This window comes from Halichoeres trimaculatus, unplaced genomic scaffold (assembly GCF_033239565.1).
Source record: "Halichoeres trimaculatus isolate MK-OKI-2021-1 unplaced genomic scaffold, fHalTri1.1 fHalTri1_scaffold_18, whole genome shotgun sequence".
NCBI classification, from domain to species: domain Eukaryota; kingdom Metazoa; phylum Chordata; class Actinopteri; order Labriformes; family Labridae; genus Halichoeres; species Halichoeres trimaculatus.
This window is the reverse complement of record NW_027437196.1, coordinates 10,040,398-10,062,539: the sequence shown is the minus strand read 5'-3', so window position 1 is coordinate 10,062,539 and position 22,142 is coordinate 10,040,398. Positions and strand designations below refer to the sequence as shown.

The 22,142-nt window shown below is 39.1% G+C and overlaps 2 protein-coding genes across 5 annotated transcripts in view; one reads left to right on the top strand and one right to left on the bottom strand.

Annotated features, from left to right (window-relative positions):
- Positions 1-8,628, bottom strand: part of LOC141807349 (tyrosine-protein kinase yes-like) — a 30,922-nt gene extending 22,294 nt beyond the window's left edge. Inside the window, exon 1 of the mRNA XM_074693296.1 lies at positions 7,986-8,628. The gene's annotated coding sequence lies outside the window, so the exon portion shown is untranslated. The remainder of the gene's footprint in view (positions 1-7,985) is intronic.
- A 7,740-nt stretch (positions 8,629-16,368) lies between these two features.
- adcyap1a (adenylate cyclase activating polypeptide 1a) lies at positions 16,369-21,618 on the top strand. 4 transcript variants are annotated; one of them, XM_074693710.1, is made up of 7 exons: positions 16,377-16,933; positions 17,152-17,256; positions 17,696-17,830; positions 18,361-18,465; positions 19,344-19,478; positions 19,970-20,090; positions 21,455-21,618. In XM_074693710.1, the coding sequence occupies exons 2-7, from the start codon at positions 17,159-17,161 to the stop codon at positions 21,461-21,463; spliced, it is 603 nt and encodes a 200-aa protein (XP_074549811.1). In that variant the 5' UTR covers positions 16,377-16,933; positions 17,152-17,158; the 3' UTR covers positions 21,464-21,618. The 4 variants fall into 4 exon arrangements, with proteins under 4 accessions (XP_074549810.1, XP_074549811.1, XP_074549809.1 ...); XM_074693708.1 differs by lacking the exon at positions 21,455-21,618 and having other exon boundaries at positions 16,395-16,933; positions 19,970-20,843; XM_074693709.1 differs by lacking the exons at positions 18,361-18,465; positions 21,455-21,618 and having other exon boundaries at positions 16,369-16,933; positions 19,970-20,843.
- The last annotated feature ends 524 nt before the right edge of the window (positions 21,619-22,142 follow it).

Genomic DNA, 22,142 nt, shown 5'->3' with positions numbered 1-22,142 from the left:
AGCTTGATTCTCCTTCCAGGTTTTCTCAAAGCAGTGTGATTTGGAGCAGACGATTTAAGATGATCAGCTAGAGGCAGGAAAAAAAATCTCTTTCATCAGCTGCCATGGCTGTGAAATTTTTAAACAAAGATGTGGAGTCTCTTTTCTATCTTCAAGAGTTACTCAGGGTTTACAGAAGCTTTTTCTTCAGGAACTTTTAAAGGAGGTAGAATTGTTAAATAAAACAAACACCCACACAGATCTCAGATCTCTGCACTCAATGCCTGGACCTGCATGGGACAAAACAATAACTACCACAGCAGGTAATGGGAAGTTAACACAAGCAAAGCAACAACGGGAACCTCAAAAATGATTATTATTATCCTGGAATCATAAATACTTGGTTAAAAAAAGACAAATGTGGCAGTAGATTTAATGCAAGCAAATGAATTTTTTGGTAAGCCTCAGCCAAGAGGGGAAACTTAGGATCATTTTATTGATTAACAAATATTTTTGCCAAAAAATTGGAGTAAAAACATGAAATCATATAACTTCCTGAACCTTGGGGTTACATCACATTTGTCTTCAGTAAAAAGATTCTGTGTCTTTCCTTTTTAATGAAGAAAATTGCTAAATTCTAGTTATACAAAACTTAAAGAGCTTTTTTTTCACATTTTCAATTAAAACAGTTTGTTTTCCGTCAACCGACAGATACAGGCAGCACTATTAGGAACAAAAGATGGTTGAATTTTTATTGAAAAACCAAATGGCTGTTATGTACAACACAGGATTAAGGCCTCAATATGACTTTGAAAATAACACTGCAGTATTACAAAAATAAAGTTGTAATGTTTGTAGAATATACTTGTAAGAAAAAAAACAGATTAAAGTTGTAATAACCTGAAAATACAGTCTTTATTTTATGAGATTTACAGCTTTAATCTTAGGAAAAAGATGTCATAATTACAGGTTAATCAGTATGAAGGCTTAGACATCACGTAGAAGAAGATCAAAACATAAACCAGCTTCCTTCTCTCAATGAGTGATGTTAGCTTACCCGTCTTTTTAACACAGTCAGTCTGGGGTAGAATTGTTCAGAATCCTGAAACTTATTGCAAAAAGTAATTAATTCAATTTATTTAACTTATATTAAGATATGCTTTCAAAAGATACTCAACTTTCGTCATTAAAGTTTCAGCAACTGCAGGCTGCTCTACTGCTCTTCAACATAGCATACCGACTAACAATCCTAGTTAGTTATGAAGCTTTCTGGTAAGGGGGCTAATCCATAGACTAAAAAAATGGACATCATCCTGATCAGCTCAAAGTGAGGTCCCCACAAAACTGCTCCCCCTGGTGGCTGGCTGTAGTATAGGTCAAAAAATCCAGCTTTCCAGTCATTCCAGATGAGCTGTGGTCAAACTGTCAAAAATTAATACACCTCGTAGAAATCACGTTTGACAATGACTAACAGCTGCCGTTCTTGTGTATTTTATTTCAGGGATTGTAAAATATGTCAGAAGGTAGTCGAGAAGAGATTAGACTTGCAAAAGAAAAAAAAAATATATATATATATATATATATCAAATAATTATGAAAAATTAATTATAATTTTTTCACTTGGCTACACTCAGATTCTCCCAGAATCCTTCACAGTCTCTACTGCACAGACTCTGGCTGCACAACTGTTACCAATGGCTGCACCTGTGATGGGGGAATTTTGGCTTCAAAACCGTACAATGGTAAATGGCAGAGCCACACTGTCCATTCTATATACAGTCTATGGGCCCATCTTGTTCTCAGAAGACCTGTAAGTTGAAAATATCAGGAAGTACTTTGGTCAAAAAACTAGTTTGGACTGTGTTGATATTCTTCATTCTCATTATGTTTTTGATGTATGACTCAGTTTTCAAATCAAGTCAAAGCTACAGCTTTTCAGTGCTAATCTTCTGAGCTTTTTCTACAACAATAAGATGATGCTATTCTTTAATCATTCACGTTATCTGTACTTGGGTCGTCTTTACAACATCACAGGCCCCGGGACAAACCATACACAAAAACTGAAAATAGAAACCTTTTCTGTCAATTTGTGGTCCTAAACCTACGGGGGTGGGCAGGCCCTGGGCAACTATCCGCCATAAGACTACTGATCTGATTGAATTTCAAAGGCTGTAAATTCTCTGAATACTGGTCCACATGAAAATGAAGAATATTAACTAAATCCAATTATTTTCTGAATATTAAGGTGGGTTAACAATACTTGTTTTTTATATTATTTAACTTAGTTCATTTCACTGACAAGTTCACCGATACTTAAGCCATGTTTCCACCAAGCTGACCAGTACGGTACGTCTAAGTACGGCGCGCATTTTGTGGTGATTTCCACTGACATATCCTGGAACAGATCCCCAAATTACGTATGGGTGCCAGGCTGAACCAATCCGCTCTCGGAAGGTGGAGCTACAACACTGCAGACCATTGATTGTTCGAAAGAATCGTCACTTACCGTGCTACAGCGGCTGCATTTCTCCCGGCAGCACACAGTCTTTTCTGAAAAAAAGCTTGATTGCACTTTGTATCAAAGAGCTACATGCCAATCACAGAGAGAATGAAATGCTGGATGTCTTCCATCTATGTTCTTTGTTTACTGTGTCGCGTTTTTCTTCTTAGTTGGATTTAATAGCGGGGTAAACTGTGTCGCGCTGCTACAGCGTCATGCTATTGTTTAACAGCTGCGGCTTTCAGAATCCGACTTACATGCCACCAACCACGAGAGGGCACAGTTTGCTGTGGAAACGCAAACTAGATCAGGCTTAACTGAACCAAACCGTACTGAACCGAACCGGACTGCTTGGGGGAAACGCAGCTTTTTGACATGGTGTGTTCAGGAATCAAACAAGATGTTTAGATGCCTAAAATTCACCTAACTTTATGTTTCATGATGGTCCTGTCCCACCATTGTTATTACTTTTCCTTATTTTTAAAATATATCTAATTCCAGGTGTCACTGATACTCTCCTGTCATTTACCCAACAGAAGAGTTTTCCAGATCTCATTTCTTTCAGAAACCACAAAATAAAACAGGAAATTCACAGCAAACAAAAGCTACACGTGTGAGTCGACATTTGAGAAAGCTCCAGATGTTCCCCTGAGGGACCGAGTCCTCCATGAACATCTGAGGATCCTGTAACCCCTGATCCCTCTCTCTTTCTCTTCCTCCTCCACCAAAAACACACAAAGTTTCCATACTAAGAGGCTTTCAAAGAGCTCTGCACGCTCAACCTGAAACTGACATCTGTGAGGAACCAGCTTCCACCTCCAGCTGTGGAAAAGAAAAACATTATTTGAGCTATTCAAACCTGAAGCGATGAAATGAAAACTTTACATATTCTTCTGTTACAGAGATAACTTCAGCCTCATCTCGTCTTATCAGCGACCTGCCTACGCCTTCTTCCCCCGGCTCGGGCCAAAGTGTGAGAAAACTGCACAGAAAATACTGATAAAAGCAGATTTTTTCTCTCTCTGACGCTCGCTTCTATCTGAATGTTTGGGTACATGCAGGAGTTGTGGTTGTGAATTTTAAACAAGGCAGCAGAGACGACGTTTAGTGGAGTGAGCTGACAGTGCAGCCCACATTTAGGCCTCATGGTCAGACAAAAAGATGCTATTAGCTATAATTCGCTTTTCAGAGAGAGTGGTAGACTGAAAAGCACTTTATCATCCGCAATGTGAATCATCATTTTTCACAATAAATCTCATGGTTTACCTCTTTCACTGTTTGGTGTTTCAATGAGTTACTTTTCAATCATGTTTTGGTTGTCTCGAGCATCCCACTTCTTTAAATACTCGAAGGTTTAGCTCGGCTGGACAGCTGTTACCAGCTGACGCTGCGGCTGCGGATCTCTGGAGATTTACTAGACTTGGGATCAGCAACAGATGCTGCCTGCCCAACATCCACCACATTCCTCTGATGCCAAAGAGTTAAAAGTGGGCCTGGAGAAATGTCATGTGATGTTACGGATGTAAAGCCTTGAGAGCGTGGAGAGAAACATCAATAAATTGCTGGTAATGAGATTTACTCTGCGCTGGGTGTAGAGTTCTGTTGCAGGCACGTTTGTAGTAAACCGATCCTGGAGCTTTCAGCAGCTCGAGAGCGTGGAACGACTTGTAAAGAGTTATATTTGAGAAATACTAAACGCGAGTCGAGTGAATGGAGAGGCTGGAGTGTGCTTCAGCATTTTGCTTGGAACCGTATCAGCCTCACGCCTTTTTAAGCCCTGATATAAAAAGCTGTGTTGTGTCTGAGTGTGATATTAAGCTGCCAGAGAACAGACATCAGACATTTTCTGGGATAACAGGCCTCATGGGAATACCTGAATCCTGGCACCTGAGTCGGGGATATGTGTGAGCTATTTTAGGAATTTGAGTGTTTCTACAATCATGCGTTTGTGAGCACACAACAGGGCTGTTTGTTTGAACTGTCAACATATAATAGGGTGACTATGAATGTCATGTGATCGTCTGAATTAGGCTGCTCTCCCTGGAAGAGTAGACTCACTAAAATGTGGTTATTTAGAGATTCAAACTGTTTTTTACCCAAATTCACTTGAAGAATTGAAGTTATGAACTTCTCGATGTTCATGTGTTCCTCACATACTGAAGAAAACAGAGACTCTGGGTTTAAGATTAAGACAGTAGATGTGTTACACTGGATTTTATAGAGCTGGTATTGTTGTAATCAAAGATTCTCTGATATGGTGGAGCTTCTGTTTCCAGTATTACATAAATTCTAAGAGTTGGAAACAAACTACAGATCAAGCAAATTCTGAATTAAAAAAAAAAAAAAGTTCCTCAAGTGCCCACTAGAGGCCTGCTCCAAAAGACACTCAATCCCCATCTAGCCCCATGTTAAAATCCTTTTTTAAGCTCACTGTGTTGCTCACTTATTTATTCATACAAACTGTACACAGGGTAATTTTTATCTGATAGGTATCTGATAACATAAAAGCAACCTCAGCTCTACCTCTTTGCTATCATCTGAGTCGATCAAAAGCTAGGACTGTTTTTTTTTAAACTGCCAACTTTGCAAGTAGTAGGCCTACAAACTAATTAAGGCTGCATGTAGTACATGAACTAAAGTGAAATATGCAGTGCGCCGAAAATACCAGGCTGTTGGACAGACCCGGGAAAAAATCGTCAATATGCTGTGGCCTAGTCTACCTTCAATGCGGTTTCCCACAATGCAAAGCACTAACGTTTGTTTTGTTTTTTTGTTTGTTGAGTTTTGGGCTAAGCGGCAACCTCTGGTCTAAGAGTATGAGACAATGCTGAAGTGCTAAAATCAGCTGTTTCTTGAGTGTCTGCTTGAGGCTGGCAGCGGAAGTACCTGAAGTCACATATACCAAGCCAAAATAAGATGTTTTCACTGCAGAAATTAACCTATTCACAGCCTGGTTCAAAAAACATCTCCTGTCTGAGTTGCTAATATCACTAACGGCACCCACTGTGCGGGGGGTGATTTTTTTCAAACTCGGCTGTTCAGAGAATATTAAAGGGAAACTCCGGTTTTTTGACACCTGGACCTTATTTATAGGTGTGTGCATGCTCATATACTCACTCAGACAAACATCGTGCAGCTCGGAGTCCTTCAGATGTTATTTAGATCCAACCGATTTTAGCCGCACTTAGCGGGGGCCACGGCAAGGGAGCTTCAGCGCGGGACATAATCTCTGCAAAATCACTCATTTCGGCTATATTTTTTCATCCATCGCTATCCATTGTTATCACAAACACAGTCCTCTTCTGTTGCCATAGGCGAACACTGTCCACAAGCGCACCACCAGTTAGCATTGAGTCGTGGACGTGCTCCTGTTTGTTGTTCTCGAGCCAGCTCTTCGTCTCTCTCCCTCTGCATCCTTCTTTCATGAAGCTCCTCGTCCATGTACCCTGGCTCAAACTGGTAAGGACAACCGTCAAAATCGAAGTCGTAGTGTGACGATGGTAGACGAGCTGACTTTATGATAACACTGGCGATGGATGAAAAAATATAGCCAAAATGAGCGATTTTGCAGAGATCATGTCTCGCGCTGAAGCTCCCTTGCCGTGGCCCCCGCTAAGTGCGGCTAAAATGGGTTGGATCTAAATAACATCTGAAGGACTCCGAGCTGCACGATGTTTGTCTGAGTGAGTATATGAGCATGCACACACCTATAAATAAGGTCCAGGTGTCAAAAAAACAGAGTTTTTTTTTTTAAGATCGCAAGCTCCTCCAATAAGAAGCACAGCTCAGGGTCACGTGACCGACAGGCGCCCTATAGCTGTACACGAAGCCCCTGCCACTACCAATATGGCCGCTATAGCCGATGTACTTCTTTTTCAGTTTCAGAAACAGACAGGTGACGTCGGGGAGACTACGTCCATATTTTATACAGTCTGTGGTTTGGGTGCTACTCAGTTTTTAGGTGCACTACCTCCACCTATTGTTGTACCTTGAGCAAGCATTGTTACCAACACTACAAAGCTAATGTTTCACATTCACAGTGAAGGAATGCAAAATGCAAAAGGATTGCAGGTGTGTCTGGTGAGTTCTGGTCTGTGAAAGATATCTAAGTCCATGTAAAACTTATTGTCTTTCTCAAACTATAAATTAATGCTAGAGAAGCGGTTCTGGATTTGGATGTGGCCTCACATTCTACATTCTAAGTACTAGAAGTTGGTACCTAGCATGCGGCTTTGAATACAGTCCAAGTGTCAGAAAGTCTTTCCTAAAACCAATGTTCAGTGTCACAATAGCCACATCTGAGCTTAATTCAGTCTGTGTGAAAGCTGCCATGGCTTATATAAATAACCTGATGCTTCATACAGATTAAATATCATAGTTACTTTGATTGGTACGTAATAATCCCATACACCAGACTGGTGTCAGCTTGATTCTGACCTTGTTTAGCTGTTTGGGAAATACCTAAGTGTGTTTCTGTCACTGACAAATTTTATTTAAGAATTTCTATCTGTGATATAAATAAGCACAAATGCTACATTAAAATGAGAGAAGTTCAAGCTTCAATCTTTTTGTCCATTCATTGTCAGCTTGATTGGTGCTGCATTTTAACAACCTTTCATCCCAGTAATGCTGGTTTCCAATTTGTGTTGCTGACCAGCCCTAAGAAGGATTTACATCAGCAATAAAATGATCAGAGTGATCTACATCCTTTGTCTGACACGTTCTTCTCTCGGGTTAAACATGATGAGTTACCTAGAAGGGTCACGATGAAGATTCACCTGAGGACAGCTCCTCATCCTCTGTCCTTAGGTGAAAGTGGAAAAGTGGAAGAAGAACAGCAAAGATAAACCGTCACTTGTCCCTGAGCTATTTGACGGGAGAGACTGAAATCAGCCTGAACCTCCTCCTTAAATCCTGAAACAATCTGAATCAGCATGAGTCAAACACTGGGTTAGATATCTGAAATGATGAGGTGGCACTAGTATCCAGCAAAAAATAACTGAACAACAGCGGGAACATCTTTCCCTTGATGGTAAAAATAATCTAATATTTCATTTTAAAATATCTTTTAAATCAACTTGTGGCCTTTTCTTTTACAGCTAACAAAAAGTACACCTCCACAGATTTTATTTTCATTTTTTAAATGGAGTATTGAGTATTTTACTTGTTTTAATGTTATAGAACTGATAAGTACCTCTGATATAGTGGCCCTGTCCCACTTTAAATACACAATCTGATACACTTTCATTAATATTCCTGTGGGATTAAAGCACATGCTGTGTGTTTTACCTTGTCAGACATATTTTAATGGATTCAAGACTACTCAGAGATTTTATTTCATCTTTTAGAGGGATTAGCAGTGATTTATAAACAGGTAAATACTAGAAAGACAGCTGGACAGTTTTATTCCTTTGTTGATGACAGGTCAGACAGCCGAGCAGCTGCTTTTCGGCCCATCCTCATTTAATCCAGCTTTGACAAAGACCCGATCCGTTTGAGGTCTTACCTTCACAGATCCACGTCCCTCTTCTGTGTCCTCTCCTTCTTCTTCACCTTCCCTCCTTGAATCACAAAAATCCGACTTATTCCTGCCTCCGAGCCTCCTTCATCCTCACTCCATCCATGAAAGTGTGCTGGGCTTTTGAGTGCTAAAGTTAAATCAAGTGTTGCAGGCTCGGAGGATGGCGGAGGCGGCGGAGCAGACACTCATTGTTGTCAGAGAAGAAGAAGAAGAAGAAGAAGAAGAAGAAGAAGAAGAAGAAGAAGAAGAAGAAAGCAGCGGCGGCATGACAGAGGTGAAGAGGGAGACACAGGGGAAGAGGAGAAAGTCAGCTCCTGAAGTGTCCCAGCCCTTTGTCGCTTCTCCACTTCCTTACTACTAAACTTACATCAACCCCCACACAACAACATGGCCGACCCTGCCTGCGGGACTGGAGCCACACAGCTGGAGATCCGTCCTGAGAGCTGCTGGTCTGTGAGAGGAGGTAGGCACAGGAGGACAAGAAACAGCTGGATACAGAAGATTATAAAATAGATACTGTTGTGAAAAAAAGAGGAATAAGAAAGAAGTGGAAGGGGGATTCATGTGGGAAAAAACGAGGACTCAAAGCGTCCTCAATCTGTAACGTTTTCAATCTCAAACACAGATCTCTGACTCCCCCTGCTGGTTGAACACGTGTAACTGCAGCTGCACATCTGCAGGTTATGGAGATTCCTCTTTGATGATGAAAGCTTTGCTGGCAAGTATCACAGCATAAACGCAGAAATTATTAATATAAATCTAAATTAATATGTATTTTATATAACTAAGATCATATGATTTCATGCGATAGTATATATTTATTGCACATAAGAAATGAAACACAAAACAAACCATACATAGTGGTTTAGTAAAAGAAAATCAAAACTGAACAAAGCAACAGACAGTAACATCAGGAAATGTGCAGGAGTGGCCAGTAAAATCTATAGGGCAGGGGTCCCCAAACTTTTTCCCATCAGGGCCAAACCACTTTTCCCTTCTGTGATGGGGGGCCAGGGTCAGTCTGTAAAAAAAAGTATTTATTGTTTCCCAGAAAGCCACACATAACTAAATATTAATAAGCCTTTCTGGGATCTTGACAGAAAAAAAATCAGAAAATAAATAATAATACTAAAGAAATATATAAAACTATTTTTGAAATAAATAATAACTAAATAACCCTTTTCAGGTTTTTCACAGAAAAAAAAGACCATGAAATATCAACTTTCTTGTAGACACCACTGTTTGCAGCTCTCTGTCATTAACTTCATCATGAAAACCAGAAAGCAAGCAGGCCAGCACAATACATTTCACTACCAGTATGGTTGTATAACAGATTTTTTTTAAATTTATTTTTTAAGGGAGGAGTTTCAGATAGGGCACAAACTGCAGAAGGGTGGAATATAAAGTTACGTTCGATGCATGTGTAAGTCTCGATCTTGTGGCCAGACTGAAAAAAAAATCTTAATGTGCCTCTGGTATTGTTCAGAGGCCAGGCAAAATGTGGAGGTGGGCCGTATCTGGGCCCCGGGCCATAGTTTGGGGACCACTGCTATAGGGGCTTGTCGAGTGGCTGTCGGAGAAACCAGAAAGAAATATACCTATACATTCACACAAATGCACAAATATATTACAGTGATTAAAAAATAAATAAAATACAGCTAAACAGTGTAAAAAAAATCAATGTAGTGTTAGCAAAAGAGGAAGAAAAGAAGAAAAAGTTCATGGTGGTGAATTTGATTAATCGATTAAAGTCCTTGTTGGAGGTCACAGTAGGTCATTTCAATTGCAGGTAACTTTTTGTAAATATATTTGGACCCTTCAGAGAAAAAGAAATTGCTGCTTTGTGTTTGTTATGATGTAATCTAACTGACTGCAAAATAAAATCTACTTTAACTACAAATAAAGTAACCTGAACCTGATAAACCGCGATCAGTCTATAATGTTTCCATCACAGGCTTCATTAAAACATTTAAAACATCTCCTATTCTTGGTGGTCACCCTCCCTTTAGGAGCCAAGATCGATGTTAAAGTGCCTTCTTGGTTGGCGTGACACACTAAACTGCCTGAAGGAGTTGAAAATGAGAGCCTGGTTGGTAAAATAAATAGAAAACATGCACCAAAACACACCAAACTGCCCTCTCTGGAGACAAAAATGCTTAAATGTTCTCTTGGGAGTCAAAAAACACCTGCTTTATTGCCCTCTTAACCTTCCCCTTTTAGTGTTTCTTTCAACCCTGCCCTTCGAAAAGTCTGTACATGCCACTCAATCTCCAGCTCTTGCAGCCAACATTTAATACTTTTTTTGGTATAGCATCTCTCAATACAGGTAACAAAGTGCTTCACAGTGGGCAATAAAAAAGGGTGAAAATGAACAGTAAACAACATCAAAAGGAGGAACCAAGAAGTAAAAAAAACACCTACAAGCAAAATTAAAAACAAGCCCATAAAATGAGATGAAATCACAGAAAAATACCTAGGTGTTATTTCCACGTCAAGCACATAAAATGATTAAACTAATTGTGTAAAATCCCCACAATGAGACAGAGAAAACCCATCTTAACTGTGTTTAAAAAAAAAATAAAAAAGATCACTGCACTTTATTTCAACAGTCAAACAACTCACTGACTCTGTTTGAATCTGTGCTGTGGATGAACAGACTCGTCATCGTAAACTTGACACGTTTATAAACTTCAAACCGGATCTTTAAGGATTTACAGGACTTGTATTTTATCCCCGTACGGAAAGGCAAGTCCCCACAATCTGACAGTGCAAACACATTTATCTCGACACATCATGAGTAATATACTCTATCACACACACATCATACACTCTCATCTCACAAATTAGACCTAAAGCGCCACTGTCTGTCAACAGCAGCGTCGTAAAAGCTAAGTATTGAAATACTTGAGTCATAAGACTGTGACTTTAATAAAGCTCTTCAAACAGGACATGTCAACACCAAACAAAAGAAAACAGTGATAAAATTAAAATGAGTCATATGTTGTTCACCTGTCTTGTTTGGTGTGATAACGTTTAGTTACACATCGTATAATCTAGAAATAATGACTCATGGAGCTCTTTCCAAATGAAGGATGATAAACAAAATGAGGAAGCTACTGTTTGCAGAAACAGAAGCTCGTTTCCTCACTGTTCTCACTTTACAGTGATTTAATTCACTGTGTTTGAGCAGTTTTCCCCCAGATAAATACTTAATATACACATTTATCTCTTGTAAAGACACATTTTTATAGATGTGCGTTCATTGGAGATTATAGCTGAGCGTGTTTTAATCATCAAAATGCTGATTTTTTTAATTTTCATTTTATTCTAACTTTTTTCTTTGACAGTTTCATGGGTAGGATTTTAAATCCTTTATCCTTTGCTTTGTAATTGTTTTAACCTTTTACTATTTTTATTTTGCAGATGTTTATCTTTCCTTTATTTGGTGAGGGGTTCTTAGCCTTATATATATTTCTATATTTTTCCTTACATTTCTCTTTTACCCCTCTTTTACTTCTTCTGTTTTATTCCTTATCACTGTTTTTTTATGATGTTAAGCACTTTGTAACTGTTTTGAAAAGTTTTATATAACTACAGTTTATTATTATTATTATTATTTTTATTTTATTTTATTTTTTTAATGTATTTATTTATTAATTTATTTAGTCGTTTATTCTTTATTTATTTATTCATTCATTTTTCATGTATTTTTTCATGTATTTATTCATTCATTTATTTTAAAGCCTTCCTTCAGTGGGCTTACCGTAAATATCAAAGCAAATTTTGTTATGGTGAATTTTTATATTACAGAGTGCATTTCAAATTGAACATAAGCTAAATAGGAATAAATAAAAAAAAAAAAAAAAACTAAAAGCAATAAACATTGGTCCAAACTCCGGAAGTGTTCATGGCAATGGGTAGTTTATCTTTTTCAGATAAAGTTACTCATCATAGTTACAACCCAAAAAAAACAACCAACCCAATGTTGTGTGAAGGTAGCAGTGCAACCACAAGACTATGTTGCTCTTGGTTGGTTCCCTTGATGTTTAGGGAACGTTAGGCTGTGTAAGGTTTCATTGTAACCAAGAGAGAACGTTCCCTTAATATAAGATGTTGATTTGGTTCAAACTAACCTTTAGATATCATAGGCTAACGTTCTCTTTGTGTTCTGTGTTACTGAGGTTCCTCTGAGGAAGAGCTTCTGCATACAGAATTAAGTGATATATTCACAGCTCATACAGAATGCACTTTAACTGAAAGATAGCTCCACAAGCAAATAAACATTTAAATCAACTTAAAGAGGAGATTAAAATGCTTCTGTTGCCGGGAACCATGTTTATTAATATCTGCTCTTATTATTATGCGGAAACACTTACAGTATATTGTGTGGTGAATCAGGCATCGAGTGATTACTGGATACATATTCTTATCTCCTTAATGTTCTCAGCTCTGTACATGTAATTAGATAATTAAAAAGTGATATCCTGTGAGCATCAGAGTAAATGTTACTCAAACGTGACTAAGACTTGCTGAAAGCAGATTGATTAATCCGCTGTTTGCTCTGATGATTCATTTTAACATCAAACAATCAGATTTGTCCGATGATTGTCTTGTGTAAATAATGATGACTTCCTGAGTAAACGCTTCAGATGTCAAAAGGGTGAAACGAACATGCAGATCTTTGTTCTAGAAATGGTTTTTTATAGTATTTAAACAAAAAATGACACTTCTCTGAAGGGAATCAATCTATGTTCTTATAAGAAGTTATATTTCCCAGTTTTTATTCTTTTATTCTGAGAGGAAAGGAGATCAGTAATTCCCACAAACAAGCAAACTGGCATCTGACTCTTTTTCTTTTTGAACTGTGTGGCTGTCCCCAAACTGTGGAACTCCTTATCTAAGAATGTGAAAGATTCACTCTGTCACCCAATCATTTTGCCTTGGTTTTGGCACCCCCTCTGGTCAAAGTTTTACCTCTCTTTTCTGAATAAGAAATCTCACCTTGCTTAATTTTAACACCCCACCTGCTACAAATCTATGCCTTACGCTGAGTAATGGTTTGGCTCCAGCCTGAGTCTTGTGCCAACACCAGCTGGCTGTGTTGGCAGGATGTAGCCGGATTGCAGGACTGCTGTAGTCATGAGATTCCCATGCTTCCTACCCATAGACTGTATATAGCTGAGTGACAGAAATAATAAGTATTTTTTTTTTTTTTATATTTGAAGAGTCTAATCTCTTCTTGACTCTACCTTCCGACATATTTTACAATCCCCGGAAAAAATACATGAGAACGGCAGCTGTCAATCATCGTTAAACGTTACATAAAGCCTCGTTTTTAACCTGGTATAACTAATGAAAATAAAACTTTTCAGAAAAAAAGAGGACTTGGATACAAGACAGCCAAATGATATCTTCAAATCACCACAACAACCGGACGTGTGAAACATTTCTACGAGGTGTAATAATGTTTTAAAGCTTGACCACAGCCCATCTGGAATGGCTGGAAAGCCAGATTTTTTAACCTATACTGCAGCCAGCCACCAGGGGGAGCAGTTTTTGTGGAGACCTCAATTCGAGCCGAGCAAGCGGATGTCCATTTTTTCTACACTCTATGTTCCCACCCCACTGATAATCCCATTTATGCTGTCTTTATTGGCCTTGAAAAACGTCAAACCTGTTGGCTCTAGGTCTGGTTCTGCGTATTAAGAGGTTTGTTATTGCAGTTAAGCGAAACATCATCTGACGTCAATATAGAGTGTTTTATTTTCAAAGTCTACCCCACTGTACACTTTCATGTTGATTCAGTCTCTGACTTCCTGTCCTGCTCATAATGCTCCATGCTTATTGATGCAATGTTGCTCCGGTGGCACCTAGCATAAATAGAAGTCTCATATATCAGTGACTGGATGCTACTTGATCACTAAAGGGCAAAGCTAAATGACGAATATAGTGACCCGAATGGAAACCTATCAAGTCTGAATACTGTGAACGGTGATGGACCCAAGCACAGATCTGGAGGAATCTGGTGGTACCAGCCGAAGTTATCACTCTCTGTGAATCACTATGATTAGCACATATCCGTTCCATTTATTCTTAGCATCAGAAAAACATCTTTATGAAGATACTCAATCTTCTGATGGCCTTGATCGCCAAAACAGGTCTTGAAGTGGCAACAAAGTAACAACTTTGAATGCATCATTTCAGTGTTGTCCTTTTTCCTTCTGACAAATGTTCTTTGCATTCTTTGGTTAAATCCATTATATTTTTTAAAAGTCTCATCAGATAACTTTAAAAAAACGGCACACTGAAGCTGTTTTTGAAATATATTGACATAGGAACTCAGTAGAGCCCTATGAAGAGTGAGCACTGCCACAACTGTTCTCTTAAAGGGCCTGTTCATGTTGTAGATCAGCTTATCTCATGACGTTTCCCTGCTTTCCACAAATTGCCACTTCCATCCTGTCATCCTTTCTGGAGTCAGCATCCTTTCTCTTTGCTTTTACTCAGGACCCCTGATTCACTATGGTGCATTTTCCTCTTGTAACCACTTGGGTGCAGTCCTCTCTCAGAGTAAAGATAGCATCAGTAATCAGCCTGCTCCTTCCAAGATTTTCATCCCTCTCCCTTTTCGTCTTAAGAATTTAAACCCCTGTGTTTCTTTGCTCTGAGCAAACCATCGCGTGACGTCAGAGCCAAAGGAGGATCGACCGGGTCTGAATCACCCACTAAACATTCAACACATGGTCCTGGAGCTGGTGTGGACACAGCTGACTGTTAATGAATAACGTCCAGGCTGTAGCCAGGGTAATCTGAGCATGCTGATGAGAAAAAGAGAAAAAATTATAAATGGAACGAGCAAAGCACTGGACTTGGGGTCACCTGTCATGTCATAGTGGTGAATCGTCCGACGTGAACTTCTCTGATTCATTTATTTAAACGAGTGTTTAAGACCCAAAGATTGTAGCCATCCATTATTTAACACAAAAGCTTCAAAGTCAAAGAGAGGATGCAAATTTAAGCAAGGGAGCTTTTTATCACTTCTATCCTTTCTCCTACATCATCTCAGATTTTCTCTGCAGCTTTTGAACCAAACTTTATGTAAAATCACGCAGTTAGAAGATGCTAAACCTCCATTTACGTCACATTATCTCACTGACAGCTTCTCCCAGCAGATGTTCAACATATAAGCTCTCTGATGTTAATCAAGTGTGTTTTATTGTTTAAATAGAACTTTTACTGAGTAGAGACTCGGAGTTTGTTGCATGGATGGATCCAGGTTAATAATTCATTATTTAATTTGCATATTGCGTCCCTGACATTTACAAAAAAAGGACATCAAGAAAAAAACCAACAGGGGAAAAACTATAAATATACTAATGAATGAAGTCAGCTGCCTCAGAGAAATCTCTTTGAAGCTTTAGTTTAAGTTTTTTTTTTTAAAGAAACACAGCCAGTTTTACTTCAGGACTGGACAGCTCCACAAGACAGAGCTAATGTTAAACATATAAATAGAATAATACGTCAGCGTGGTCGTCACTGTCCAGTGAGAACCGGTTTGGTGGTTTTTTTTTCTTTTCTTTTGAAAAACTCTCTTACTGCATTAATGCTTCTTTTACACATCTGTGAAATAAACCATGTAGAGTGGGTTACAAACCTGTTTGTGTTGGCCTCAAAGTACATGACTTTGAATTGTGTTCCTGATGTCTTTAGTGAGTGCGAATTTGGACTACAGCAGATATTCAAACAACACATTCAACACAAATATTATCCTAAGACTATAAATAAGACAATCGTTGTTTGATCTCTACACGTTTCTGTCATGTGACTTCTTTTGTAAGTAGGCCCCTAAATGAGGTAAATGGGCAACAACTGAAAAGACACAATAAATAATCATTTTATTTAAAGAAACTATTTGTAGGATGAGATGCTGACACTCATATTTCAGCACTGGACAGTTCCTCTTGACAGTGTCTGATGTATAAATATGCAAACACGTCAGCTGTTCGTCACTGTCTGCTGTGAATCATGTATCTCCAAATTTGGTAATTCTCCATTTTTCAGATGATCGATGTCATCAGATTGATCGTTTGTTGTCTGTTAGGTGCTTTAAGCAGTCTGAACTTTGACCTTCAAACAGAAGAAGTGTGAAAAACTGGCTAAAAATAAAAACAACAAACTGTTACATGAAGTTAAATCCTCAGAGGCCTCTCTTTGAGCTCCATTCAGAGAAACTTTTCTCTGAGGGGGATTATGTAAATGTATTTTCAGCACTGGACAGCTCCATTGAAGATTTCAGCACTGGACAGCTCCTTCTCATCCCCTCAGGACTACAGAGGGCACGTGAGCCTTTTAATGACGTGACGTAAGCTGTTGACTCTAATTCACGATTTAATTAATGATCGTGTTTGAATTCGAGACTCACTCCTTATTTTATGACTCGGCTCCGGGTCTTTCATTGACGCGGAAGAAGGATGCACTCCAATGGGACAGGGGCATGATGACGCACCCGCCCACCTCCCCCCCTCTTTCCTAAGTCCCCCCTCCTTCCACCCCACCCCATCCTACCCCCCCCCCCTACCTACGTGACAAGAGAAAAAGGCATGCCTTTTCGGCTCCATGGATAAAAAACCAAGGGGAGTTAAGTTTACAGGACGCAGGAAAGTTCTCCGCAGACAAATGTTTGGCGCTCTCCAATCCGCCCATGACCGAGAGGACGTAGAAATCCCGGAGAACTGAGCTGCTGTGCGCACGGAGGGCTGCGCGCTTGGATCAAGGAGAAGAAGAAGAAAACTGAAGAAGAGCTCCACTGAGGGGGGATAGAGGAAGAGGAGAGGAAGGAGGAGAGAAAGAGCAAGAGAGAAGGGGGGGACTGAGAAAGAGATCCTATCTCACTCTCCCAGTTGAAGACTTAACCGGATCGGGTCTGGCAACTGGTAAGAGGAGACACTTTTTTTGAGGCTTTTACGCAGCGTGAAAGTGGGAAGCGTTTGAATGTGGCTGAATTTTAACTTTGAGAAAGACGCAGATATGACTTTAAAGAAACTAAATGTCATATAAAAGAGCTTAAGAGACTTGAATTCAGCAAATTACTGTTCTTTTACGCACATGTGCACTCACTTCTTGTGTCTGTTTTTTTTTTTTTTTCTTGCAGCAAGACCATGTCTAGCAAAGCGACTTTAGCCTTACTCATCTATGGACTCATAATGCATTACAGCGTCCACTGCTCACCTGTGGGGCTTAGCTTTCCCAGCGTTAGGTATGTACAGTCCAACTTGTGGTTTTCATGTGTGATTTCTGTTGTTTTCTAGGAGACTTGAGCAGCAGGGCACAGGCTAACGAGCCTATCTGCCTCACAGTTAGTTATGTCTCTGGTCATACCCGCCTATTGGATTACTACTGGGTAACATCATCGGACAGCAGATCCATAGGGCTGCTTACTCAGAAATAATTGCGGAGGAACAGTCACCAGGGAGCGGTTGTAAGGTCATTTAGGCTGTTGAGGTAACGAAGCAGTGTGTCAATGCGTCCTGCTGCCATTAACCCATCGATTCATTTGATTGGATAATTATTCGGAAACGATTTGGAGCAGAGATTACGCGTTCAAAGAAAACAGTTGTGAAATAGTTAACAAATAGAACTCAAATTATAAGATTAATTTTGTTCTGAGTTGTTAAACTGATGCCTCTTTGTTTCAGACTGGACAGTGAGGTTTACGATGAGGATGGGAACTCTTTACCATCGCTGGATTACGACAGAGACCAAATGGAAGTGAGGAGCGCTCCGTCGGTGGCTGAGGACGTCTTCTCTTTGTATTTCCCTCAAGAGAAAAGGTAAGAATCCCAATCGGACTTTATTTCACACCTGTGTTGAACGTCTCATCAACGTAGTCCTATATTTCTGTCTGTGCGTCGAGCGTTTTGTATCGTCGAAAAACGTTGTCGATGACTTTTGACACGATTGGTTTTGGATGTGTTTATGATTTCATTAAATTTGTGTCGGTTTTGACTTTATTCTCAGGAGAGCTTAGCAATTTTTAAAAAAATATAAAATAAATAAAAATGAAGAACAGATTTTGTGAAGGCATTCAAATTGCAAGAAAATTGGGGGAATGAAAGAAGTAAATGAAATAAAGTGACATTTCCTCCAGATATTTTGCAAAAAAAAAAAATTTCGTCCACACATTTTTTTTAACGCCATTAACCAAGTGACTTTTTTATTCTCCAGTTTTTTTAATTATATTCTTACTCCAGGGCCTGTTTACACCTTCAAAAGACCTTATAGGCGTTTTTCTGCAGTGCAGCTACTTGCAAATGTTGCTCTTGCGCTGGGTGTGTGGTGATTTTACTGTCTATCATCCCAGAACGGAAAGGCATGCAGACGGCATGTTTAATAAAGCCTACAGGAAAGCGCTGGGTCAGTTATCAGCCAGGAAATATCTGCATTCTCTGATGGCAAAGCGTGTAGGGTAAGAACTTCTTTTTCTTTTTGTTTGATGTGCCTTTTCCCACCTTCTTTGGTGTTTTCTGTCCTCTGTGTGCGTGATCGTGTAGATGCTCATACTTCATACTGCTGTATCATGGGTGTATGTGTGTAAGTGTGTGTGTTTGTGTAAGAGTGTGTGGTCCCATCAATTCCCAGCATGCCACCAAGTCTGCTCAAAAATCATCAAAGGGAGCACGAAAGGGCACCGATTGATTCACGAAGTGTTGTTTTCTGTGCCCAGAGCTGTGACTTACAGGCACAGGAGGAAGAATTAGCCCACATAGTTACTTCTTTATTATGGAATAAATGGAGGAAAGCAGTCTTAGTGGGTTATTCCTTATTATTGTGGGCAAATTAACCTTGATTACTTAGATTATTTTTTTTTTTTTCAAAAAAGAGGATTTCCTGAATGACAATTTCATCGTTAAACTGTTTAATCTGACAGTGTCCACAGAAATTCTGAACACATATTGAATTTTAAGAAAGCAGCGTTTTCAAATTTCTGACTCCAGAGTCTTCCAGATTTTTATTCCCATAGAGCAGGCTCATCACCTCAACTGTTCAATCATTTTTGTGCATTCAAAAGCTTAAAAATGCATTTAAAGACCAACTAAATGGATAAATTTGATTGGTTTCCCAAAAGTCTTCCCCAAAAATGGGGTCACATATTGGGTTTTAACCATACATACAGGCTTTGTCCTGGGGTGAATTTTGCTGAAAGTCCTCTAAACATGAGGCACAGATTGGGTTAGTGTGAAATCAGGGCCATCTTGTTCCACAGGCCGCTCACACACCTCGACAGTAGTGACTGCGAGCATGTCAGTGTAAACGCTGCTCAAACCTTCCTCTGCTCTCCCACAGCGGGGGGAAAACGCTGGACGACAGCTCAGAGCCTCTATCCAAGCGACACTCAGACGGTATCTTCACGGACAGCTACAGCCGCTACCGGAAGCAAATGGCCGTCAAGAAATACCTGGCAGCCGTCCTGGGGAAAAGGTATAGACAGAGAATTAGAAACAAAGGACGCCGACAGGCATATTTGTAGCATCCTCCCCCTCTCTTTCCTGAAAAACAGAAAATGTGTGCAGCCCCAGGTGAAGTCATTCTGAGAACAATCAGTGGATCGCTTTTGTGTTCTTAAACATGTATTTATGTATGAAGTAAGCCATTAAAATGAATATTTTGATAATAATATTGTTTTTATTTTGTACTTAAAGCACTTGAGGACACACATATCTACTTTGTGGACCAATTTTTTGTTCATTCTCAAACAGAAGATAGCCTCTATTTATGTATTCATTGATTGGTTTTGTTTCTAGACGTACTGAAGAGGGGAGACAGTTGTTCTCATGTCTAACAGCCCTGTCTTTTAAACATTCAGTGATGAGATTGTGAGGGGAATAAATAGTTTAAAAGACAATCAATGTATTTGAATGCTGCTTTTTGTAAAGTGACATTAAGAGTTTAGTTGTCTTTATTCACAACAGCCTTGAAGACATAGCTTTTCACCCAATCCTACAAGACATAGACTTTGATGCCCTCCCGGACGGGGATGAGTTTGAGGCTTTTTTGGGAGAATGGCTGAAACAGTTCTCTCCCAAATTTCCGGTGAGTGAAAGGCTGGCGCCGAAACCTGGCAGGGGGTGGGAGGGGCGCCTCATGTCCCTCTGTTTTATTTCTCTCCTCTCCACCTTTAACTCCTGTGATCTTGCTCCAAACACTCAAACCTGACTCTTTTTCCACCTCATTTGTGCTCCTGTCTCTCAAATCTCACCAATTTGTAGTCCCACCTAATCCCAAACCCTAAGACTGATATATAACACAAATCACTCTTGTTTTATGGAGAAAAGTACAGACTTATCAGCAACCTCTTTATGTATTAAGGTAATGACACCATTTTAGATGCACAACCTTCCATTTATCCACATTTAAATGCCAAAAAAATCCCAAACTGAGATGAGGACCAGAGTACTTCTGAGGTTTTTCTCGCCCTTTTCTTCTGCAGTGTTTACAGAGTGAACTCTCACACCTTTGACTCATGTAAAGTGCCAATCTTGTGTTTCTATCAGCTGTTTGGAAACCTCCTTCTCTGCTGTCCATATAATAAGTATCACTTAGACATAAAGCACCATAACGAGCAAATTTTAAAAAAGTATAAAAAAACACAAATGATACTTGTTACATGGTAACTTTCCCATCACTTCTGGTGACATATGAGACGGTTCGATCTCCTGTGTTTTGAACCCTCTGGATCTATTGTGCTTCCCCCTTTTTCTGTCATGTGAACTGATGTAACCACTACAGTAGACTGCATGATTAAAGTAATTGCACTAGCCACTGCGTCTGTGCAGACGACTCCAACTAGATGGTTTTGCTTTCTGCTTCTCTGACAACTGCAAACATACATACCTGCCATTTCTGGATGTTGTTTTGTGTTTTGTTCTACTCATATGACATTTTAACACAAACTGTTTGTTAAATGTGTTGAAGAGTTATCTGAATGTACTTTAATAGTTGGTGAGAATCCCTCAGACTAATGTCATGCTTTATCTGTTACTAAACCATTTTGTTAAACGAAGAAACAGCTCTGATTGGACATTTCTATTTCTTCTGATTTGATTAACTGAATTGAAAGGGAAGGATGGTAGGTGGACACATCAGGGAAACATGGAGGGAAAGAAAATACAGGAACCAAACAGATGCTGAATATAAGAATTGAAGTTTGAAATTAAATACAACACAGGTTTGATTGTAAAGAATCAACATATCAAAGAAATTAAAGTGGATTTTATTTTTATTCTGTGGTTCTGAAAATTCTCTGCACTTTGCAAAACAAATTTAACAACAACAAAAAAAATATCTTAAATATTTCAACTAAAAAGCTTCTTTTCTTTCATAAAGCAGGGTAAAGTTCTTCCATTTCTGTTCACTGTTTCAACCTTTTTTTTTTTTTAATTTGCACTCTCCTCTAGGCTTTGTGACGCAGGAAGCAGTTTGCGGCTGTGGTGCCTTGCATCGACTTTAAAAATCGCCATGAATCACAGATGGCTATTTAGTGGCCCTACAATGCTGCACATCACCAGCTTACATTTCACCTTTTCTGTTGTTGTTCTTTTGTGTTTCAAAAATAGGATCTTCAATGGCATCTAGCTTTGGAGGTTTCTTTTTGTTTTAGAGCACTAGACGTTTTGTGAAAATAGAGGGAAAGATGAGTTTCCCCTTCTCCATGAATCACTATGTGTATGATAATGAAAGCGCCAATAGCCTTACAAAAATTAAATAATCATCAAAGATATACATATATATATTTACTGTGTAGAAATTGAACATTAGATTACTACTTTAAATGGCGATCTGCAAGGGTCAAGTCAATAAATGTTTAAAAAAAAGTGTTGTAAGATTTGTATGAATAAATTTTTGTAAACAACAAAAAATTTTGTCTTATCTTTGAAGGCAATGAAAATGAGTGATAACGACTTTCCTGCTTCAGAAAAGATGGGTGAAAAAGTCACAGATGGAATATTTTCAAGAATTAAACAAAAACACACACAAACTAAAAACACAAAACTACTCCATGCACAGTGAAAAATGAAGCTTCACTGAATAAACAGCAAGTGTCAAACAGTTCTTGTCCTCATCTATGTGGGTGTAAAGTGTTGA

Excerpts from the sequence above, each read along its gene's own strand:
- adcyap1a (XM_074693708.1), top strand. The coding sequence starts at position 17,159 with ATGTCTAGCAAAGCGACTTTAGCCTTACTCATCTATGGACTCATAATG. Across the intron at positions 17,257-17,695 it reads CTTAGCTTTCCCAGCGTTAG|ACTGGACAGTGAGGTTTACG; the intron begins GTATGTACAGTC and ends TCTTTGTTTCAG. Across the intron at positions 17,831-18,360 it reads TATTTCCCTCAAGAGAAAAG|AACGGAAAGGCATGCAGACG; the intron begins GTAAGAATCCCA and ends CTATCATCCCAG.